At 48.6% G+C, this 8,826-nt stretch overlaps 1 protein-coding gene across 1 annotated transcript in view; it reads left to right on the plus strand.

The window, feature by feature from the left end:
• Positions 1-8,826, plus strand: part of TPST1 (tyrosylprotein sulfotransferase 1) — a 50,289-nt gene that overhangs the window by 17,866 nt on the left and 23,597 nt on the right. Inside the window, exon 3 of the mRNA XM_045286066.1 lies at positions 5,958-6,156. Within this exon, the coding sequence (XP_045142001.1) occupies positions 5,958-6,156 (199 nt within the window). The remainder of the gene's footprint in view (positions 1-5,957; positions 6,157-8,826) is intronic.

Genomic DNA, 8,826 nt, shown 5'->3' on the forward strand with positions numbered 1-8,826 from the left:
GGGGGCTACAGAGCGCACTGATTTTGCCTCCCAAGACTGCGTCTGCCCTGTGGGGGCGCATGAACCGGCGGGGTTGGGGGGTGTCAGGCGCTCTGGTTTGAGGTCAAGCTGAGACTCCAGGGTCCAGTGAGGACTAGTTGGTGTTAGACCTCCTGCTGGTTAACTTCCAGGAGGCCCGACTCGCCCTGAGGTGCTCCCTCCAGTCATTTAGAAAGAAGGCCCGACTCACCAGAACCCCCACCCCCACCCCACCCCCCCGCATTTCCCTCTAGCAATCTTATCCTTTGGAGCAGGGCCTGCAGACCCTCAAATCAAGGGCCAGCCAGGACTTTGCAGGCCACTGTCAACCCTGCTACTGTAGAGTGGACGCACCCACGGAGCATACAGAAACCAACGGGGTGGCTGTGCCACCAGCACTACTTAAAGCCGTGTCGCAAGGAAAGCTGCCAAGTCTGCCTTCTCCCACTCCCCAGTGCAGTGTGGGCCCTAGAACAAGGCAGTGTCCATGGGGAGAGGCCAGGTGAGTGCTGAGAGCTGACGCTGGTGCGGACTAGGGCCCTGAGAGGGTGACTGGTTGAACGGGAGGCGTGTATGGCTGGCCAGCCTCGGGCCACACGTGTTCTCCTCTCCCCTCTCTCCTGTCTCACCCTGTGAGGATCTTGTCTGACCCGTGAATGCTCAGTGTCTTCTCCAGCTCTGCCCGTCAGTCATTCCCCATCATTTTTTAAGATAAAGCTAACGTCCCAGTCATGACATCCAAGGGCCCCTGTGTGTGTGACCCAAACTGCTTAATGCCAATAATGTCTTGCAGAATTCAGAATTTGGGGGATGTTAGAAAGGCAGTGTGGTGCGCCTGTGTGTTGATTTTAACATACTCTCTGAGACTGTTGGAGTAGAAAGCCCAGTCCTTCTCCCGTGGAGCTGCTGGTGGTTTCGAACTGCTGTCCGTGTGGATTGCAGCCCAATGCGGAACCACTACACCATCAGGACTCCAGAAACCCATTTTGTACACCAGTTCCCAGCTCCTAGGCAGTGAGGCCATGCTGATGGCTTGATATCAGCCCCAGCAGGAGCCCTTACACCCTGAGCATCGACACATAGCGAGGACCCTAGGCCTTTCCTCCAAGCCGTTGATTGGCGTCAGCAGCTCGGCACCGTGTGGGTCTGCTATCAGTGTAGTGCATCTGGGCGTGTGTACCATTGTCCACCTCTTGTGTCGTGTAGGTCACGTGGCCGAGGCTTTCCGGAACACACAAAATGACCAAGATGGAAGTTGTCAGTGGTTGTGCACAAAGAAAGGGGATCTTGGATGGACAGACAGGCAGACCTGGGTTCAGATTCAGCCTCCGTCACTCACAGACTCTGTGACCCTGGGCAAACCTCTCCCCTTCTCTGGACCTCCATTTACACATTGGAGAAAGGAGAACTGATATGCCTTCCCCTAAGGTTGTTTTGAATGAGACCTGGTGGTGTAGTGGTTATGTATTGCAATCCACATGGTTGGCAGTTCAAAACCACCAGCAGCTAGCTGCTCAGGAGAAAGACTGAGCTTCCTATTCCCATGAACAGTTACAGTCTCGGAAACCCACAGGGGGTCGCTATGAGTCAGCAGGGAGTGAAGCTTGTTTTAGGAGCATAGTGGTTACATGTTGGACTGCTAACTGCAAGGTCAGCAGTTCAAAACCAAGAGCCAGCTCCACGGGAGACAGACAAGACTTCCTACTCCTGTAAACAGTTCAGTGTCGGAAACACATAGAGGCAGTTCTGTTCTGTCCCATAGGGTCGCTGTGAGTCGGCATCAACTCAATGCACAGTTTGATTTTTGGAAGGCTGCTTTAAATGCTAAATGAGATCTCAGATGCCAAGCGACTGGCGCGAAATGGACAGAAAGCAGTCGTCTTTGTTTACTAGAAGGTTGGTTTCCTGGGCCAGTTCCTCTGTAGTGCTGACTCCCATTTTCTGGAGTTCCTGTCTCCACAGTAAGTGTCCTGCAGGTGAGCACTTGGATGCTGGGAAGTCCTTTCATCTTGTTTGTCAGTAAGGTGTGCTCTTACAATGATGACACGCCCTTGGCCTCTCCCCAGCGTGTTTATGAAACTGATCACGGAGGCTTCTCTTACCGGGGATTGCTTTCAGTCATTCATCCACTCACTTAATAAGCATGTTTTGAGCATCTCTTATGTGCCGCTGTGCCAGATGCGGGTGATGTTAAGATGAAAACAGCACAGAGCGGCCTTACCACCTAGTAGAGCGATGCATAGCCGGGGGAGAAGACCAGCTGTTCAAATGCAGGGAGATGAGGAGGCGTTTGTTGTTCATCTGGGTGAGAACTGATGGTGGCTCTGACTGAGACCCTGGCAGCAGGAAAGGGGAGGAGGGCATCCTACTGTGGACTGGCTGATTGATTGGGGGGCGTGGGGAGAGCCTCCTTTCTCCGGCCCCATCCTTGTGGGTGGCAGTGGCACCAAGGCACAATGTCCACTCAACTAATCACAAACCCGAATGCGGGAAACTTCAGCTGGTGAACAGGAAATGCCATTCACCGTCATGCTGCAGTGTAAACACACCATCCTGGACAAAATACTAACGCAAACTCACTGTCACCGAGGCGATTCCGACTCCTAGCGACCCTGTAGGTCAGGGAGTAGAAAACCTCCTCTTTTCTCCCATGGATGGGCTGGTGGTTTCAAACTGCTGACTTTGTGGTTAGTAGACTCATAACCACTATGCTACCAGGGAGCCTATGGTGCTGGAAAAGCCAGGAGCCCTGGTGGTGTAGTGGTTAAAGAATTGGGCTTTGATCCACATGGTCAGCGGCTTGAAACTACCAATAGCTCCGCAGGAGAATGACTGAGCTTTCTACTCCCATAGACACTTACAGTCTCGGGAAACCCACAGAGTAAAGAGTAACAAGCAGAGATCTTTGGGGAGGAAGCCACTTCCGGAGAAGACAGAGAGGGAAGCAAGTAGCTGAATCCTGGGGGGATATTTAAATGGGAGAAGAGAATGTGGCCAATGAGCTTGCGGGAAAAGATGAAGGGGTCATCTTCTTTTATCTTGCCTGTTGCTGCTGGAGGGGGCCCCTTTGAGCGACCGTTTCAGATCCAGATGGGTCAGTTCAGTGAGAGGTCCCAGACAGTCATGCACTGATAATGCCCATTTGGGCAGCACCCGACCACACACACATCTGTGGTCCCATAAGGTTACAATACAGTTAAAAATCCCGTTGAACACAGCAGCGCACCGCCCCACCCCTTAGGCAGCATGCCTATGTCCGGCCTTTTGTATACAAAGTGATTACACTGCCAGGCATAGCGTGGTACAGGACGTGCTCTTGATGGTCATAAAAATTCCAGCTTCTGGCTGATGCATGCATTGTTCCTTTCTATCTGGAATGTTTACTGGATCACAGCGAATGCTTCTACATGTAAGTAGATCTCCTGTGTTGTGTGGATGGATCATGGTGCCCAGTGCTGGGATTGCAGCTGTAAGAGACCAAGAAGCATCAACTGGCAAGGGAAACAAACAAACCCAAACCCACCAAACTCGCTGCCATCTGGTCAGTGCCTACCTGTCCCTGTGAGATTCTGAGACTGTAGCTCTTCACGGGAAGAGAAAGCCTTGTCTTTCTCCCACGGAGCCGCCGGTGGTTTCGAACTGCTGACACCCCATGGTTAACCACTCCGGTGTCACTCGGGCTCCCAAGGAAACAAGAGGTGCTTAAAGAGCACGCTGGTGGGAAATCAGTGAATAGTATTGCCCAAGATTTAAGCACGTCCCAGTCGATGGTCACAACCCCATAAAAACCAAACCCACTGCCATCCAATCAGTTCTGACTCACAGTACCTCTACATCAAGTTTGGGAGGCTGTCACTGTTTATAGGAGCAAATTGCCTCCTCTTATGTCCCGAAGGATGGCTGGTGGGGTTTGAACTACTGACTTGGCAGTTAGCAATCCAGTGCTTTCCTGCCTGCGCCCTGGTAACCACAAATCAAACTCAACTGCTACCAAATTGATTCTGACTTATAGCAACCCTATAGGATAGGGTTGAACTGCCCTCTGTGGGTTTTTGAGACTGTAACTCTTCTACGGGAGTAGAAAACCTCATCTTTCTACAGAAAAGCGACCGGTGGTTTTAAACTGCTGACCTTGTGGTTAGCAGCCCAACACATAACCACTATGCCACCAGAGCCACAGGGAGCCTCAAAATCAAAGAAAATAAATTCTCCAGACTGTTCTAGGATGGACTCCGCTGCAAGCTGCAAGGGCAACAACACAGCCAGGGGAACCTGGACCAGATATGGAGGGATTGCGAAGGAGGCGTGTTAAGGAACCAAGACCAAAGCAAGGCCCGTCAGTACCCAGTGTTCCCTGCACAACCAAGTGCGAGAGCCTAGGAGTCAAGCAGGACCGGACAGCGACTCGGCGTGCCAATGTCCCAACCACGTCATGACCCATGTTACAGTATGTGTCCTGGACATTAGGCAGCCGTGTCCGAAGAAAAGGGTGCTTATACCCTCCGGGAGAAGACAATATTTGAATGTCAGGATATCCAACTCTCCTACACACTTCTTTTATGTTTTCAATTATTATTAAGTACTTTTATTGGGGGCTCTTATAGCTCTTATCACAATCCATACATTCTTCCATTGTGTCAAGCACATTTGCATGTATGCTACCATCATCATTTTCAAAGCATTTCCTTTCTACTTGAGTCCTTGATATCAGTTCCTCATTTCCCCCCTCCCTCTCCCACCCTCCTTCCCTTATGAACCCTTGATAAGTTACAGATTATTATTTTCATATCTTACATCGTCCTCTGTCACCCTTCACCCACTTTTCTGTTGTTCATCCCCCTGGGAGGGGGTTATATGTTGATCCTTGTGGTCGAGTCCCCCTTTCTCCCCCAACTTCCCCTAATCCTCCTGGCACTGCTGTTGTATTATCACTTAATCCAAGTTTCATTGAAATCCAGTTGGTGTGTTACATGATATTTCTTCTTTGGATTATTGGTTATTTAGTCAAATAGAGTGACTATAATCGCTGGAAGCTTAAAGCAAATGTCCACTTAAAAGTCCATACACACTTGCTAGATAAATGCTGCGACATCAAAAACAACAACAACAACAAAAAACAGCACTTTTTCATCTTTGGGAAATTGTTTCCTTTAGGATGTCTATAGAGGAATATTTTGTTCTTTTAATAGGTTTAGGACTGGCTGCTCCCCGCTCAATAATTTATTCTGCAAACTTTCAACTGTACAGGAGAATTAGAAATCATGATGCCCACGGCCCAGATTCTTCCAGTAACATTTTGCTCCATTGGCATCATCACACACCTCTCTGGCTTAGAAGCCTGGTGGTACAGTAGCCAAGCACTGGCAGCTCACAGAAAGGCTGGCAGTTCAAACCCACTAGCTGCTCCGCAGGAGAAAGATGTGCAGGCCACTTCCATAAAGACTAGTCTTGGAACCCCTCTGTGGCCGTTCTACTCTGCTCCCTCGATCACGATGAACTGACACCGAATGGCAGTGAGTTTGTAGTAAGTATCCATCTGTCTGTTCCTGACATTTTCTATCCATCTATCTTTTTGTTTGTTTATTTTTTGGATGCGTTTCAATTAAGTTGGCTGCCTCCTCTCCTAAACAGCCGTATCTTTTTTTTTAAAGTCATTTTTCTGGATGTTGTAATGGGAGTGTCAACACACTGTGTGCAGATATTTTCAGTCCATCCGTTTTCCTCTTTCTAGAAATCTGAGGTTGCTCATAATGCCTGCCAAACTTAGAATGTGAAAGAAAGAAAGGAAAAGTCTGGTCAAAGGTGTGAAGAAGGCCCTTGAACGCTCCTCTTTCTCACCTGCTTTATAATCGAGACACAGTTGTTTAACTCCCCCAAAATGATCTCTAGTTTTCCCGTTGGCTACACGCACGCCCTCACCCTGTGCGTGTTGTTTTCAGAGTGGAGCGATCTACAGACCAAGTCATCAAGCCAGTCAACGTGGGCGCCCTGTCCAAGTGGGTCGGGAAGATTCCTCCAGACGTCCTACAGGACATGCCAGTGATTGCGCCCATGCTTGCCAAACTGGGATACGACCCCTATGCCAACCCTCCCAACTATGGAAAACCTGATCCGAAAATCCTCGAGAACACTAGAAGGGTAAGTGTTTTTTGCTTTGTTTTATTTCAGATTGACCAAGGAAACCTGGACATGCCATTTGGGTCCTGAAAGCGTTTTTCTTTTCTTTTAAGATCATTTTGTTGGGGGCTCTTGCAGCTCTTAAAACAATCCGTACATCAGTTGTATCAAGCATATTTGTACGTATGTTGCCATCATGAAAAGGTTTTTCTTAGTTTGTATCTTGTTTGTTTATAATGAGAAAATAATTTTATAGTTGAGATGAACTCACTTTGTAGGGTGCTTCCTTAACAATGTCTTCTCGTGTATTTTTATTTAGCCATTTTGTTGACATAGATTCATAGATCCTATACATCAATGGTTCAAGTACATCAAAAGGAGCTGTGCAATCATGACCAGGATCAGTTTCAGGACATTGCCTTCATTCTTGCACCTGTTGTTATTAAAATCCCCTGTTCCCAAACCTTCCCTGGGGGAGCCCCAAAGAACCGTTGATCTAGTAGTTGTCTCTATAGGTTTACCTATCCTGGATTTCATACAGAGCAAATCAGACCAAAAGATCCAAGGATTTAGAATGGTAAAACCCAAGATCAGAGGAGGGGATGAGACTAGAGCTTACACTGTGAACACTCGGTTGGCAAAGGCTAAGGATGACAGATGGTGAAAGCCCCAACTCCACTTGTTCCGATGGATTATGCCTCAATCAGATTCTCTCAGGCCATTGACCAAGGATGTGACCCACACCCAGGGTGAATTGCTGCAGACACAGTTTAGTTTAAGCTTGTCACTGGTTTCCCCTTTTGATCCATTTTTAACTTGTCCTAGTTTTTACTACTTTCTGCTTTCTTTGGGAATGAGATTTTGCTGTGTTCCAATATATTTTAAGGGTAACCCTGGTGCCCCATTGCCCATTCCCTGGGGAAGGCACTCGCTGGGATGGGGGTGGGAGATTGGTTCTCAGAGCTGATTATAGCCCATGTGTATGGACACCAGCATTAGGAGTGATCCTGTTGACTTCTGCTTTTCCCTCTCTTTAAATCGAATGGCTTAGAGGAGCCTCACTTTCCTGAATAAGGAAAGCTGAACCCTGGCTACGTTAGACGCGTCAACAAACCTCATACAATCAACTAGCCCCTCGGACTGAGTGAAATGTGCTATTAAAGTGACGTTGGTTTTTCTCGTAGCAACTTATTCTCACATCTTTAAAAAGTTTCGTTGCAGAAAGCGGAAAATGCAAGGAATGGGGCTAAATGTATGTGGGGCTTCAAACGGAGGGTAGGAAAATGGAGTGGAAAAAGCTAAAGGAATGTTCCCATCAACTTCCTGACGCCCCCTCCCATTCTCTTTAACCCCACCTCCCTTATCCGGGGAACCTGCAGACACACCTCGTTTCACTGTGCTGCACTGCACCGTGCTTCACAGAGAGGGCACGTTGTTTACAAATGGAGGGCTCCTGGCAGCCCTACAGGAGCCCAGGTGGCACAGTGGTTACGTGTTGGACTGAAAACCTGAAGGTCAGCAGTTCAAAACCACCAGTCACTCTTTGGGGAAAAGACGAGGCCTTCTTCTCCAGGAAAGAGCTTCAGGCTCGCTTCTAAAAGGGACTCTGGCCTCTTCCCCTTCCCTCCATTTCTCCGCCTCCCGAGTGTAGTGATTTTCTGTCTTCACAATGGCTTCTCCGAGACTGTCAGGATCAAGAGATTCCCAGCCAAGCGACAAAAGCAGAATGGGCCCATTCCCCCAGGGACTCGAATGAAAGTTGGTGATGGGATCAGGTACAACTCCAAGAGAAGACATTGGGGAAGAGCCAACTGGGGTCTGAAGGAGCCCCCGAGGATGGCGCCACCCCACATTTACCCAGGCTCCCTGGCGGCGGTCTGTCATGCTGAGGTGAGGACTTTGCCACCATCGGATCAATTGAACTTGAATTGGCATGTATCGGGCTTCTTCCACTTCGACAGGCTAACAACAATAAATCATGTGAGGCAACAAAACAAAACATAACAGCCTCAGAAACCCACAGAGGCCATTGTTCTCCGCCCTGTAAGGTCACCTGCGTCAGAACTGACCCGATGGCAGTGAGTTTTTGACAACCCCGCATCCAGCCAGTGTGTGGGCCATTCTCCCGACAGCGTGCGTGCTCACCTATGTGATTCCCTGCCCCGTTTTGTTCCTTCTCATGAAAGTTCGGGGTTCTGCATAATGCTAGTGCACAGTCTGTAGATGCCGACGCAGGTGGTAAGTTTTCTAGGCACAGGGACATCCAGACATTTGCACGGCTGGCTCTGTCGGGACGCATCCTTGGCTGCGGTGGCCTGGCATGGCACCTGCGCTCTCCGAGGTCTGCCTGAACTTCACTCCTGCACTGCTCCGGAAAAGACCATCTGGATGAGGTGGCCGTGTGGCCGTGAGTTCACCGCTAGGTTATTGGATTTCTAGATTAGAAGTCCTTGGCCTTCTGAAGTGTTTCCCTAGGTCATTAATGTCATTGCCTTCTCTAGAAACTTAAATATCAAGTCTCCTTGGTCTCTGTGTTAGACAGGGTTCTCTAGAGAGATAAAACCAAATTGCTGATAACTTAATATATTTATTTATAAAGATAATTAGATATATAACAAGAAATGAACTGTTAAATCATATACAGATAAATATATAATACAAGAAATAAACAGTTGAATTATAAAGCACTAC

Source organism: Echinops telfairi, unplaced genomic scaffold (genome assembly GCF_000313985.2).
Source record: "Echinops telfairi isolate 266 unplaced genomic scaffold, ASM31398v2 ScPeMD7_5;HRSCAF=22, whole genome shotgun sequence".
Taxonomy (NCBI): domain Eukaryota; kingdom Metazoa; phylum Chordata; class Mammalia; order Afrosoricida; family Tenrecidae; genus Echinops; species Echinops telfairi.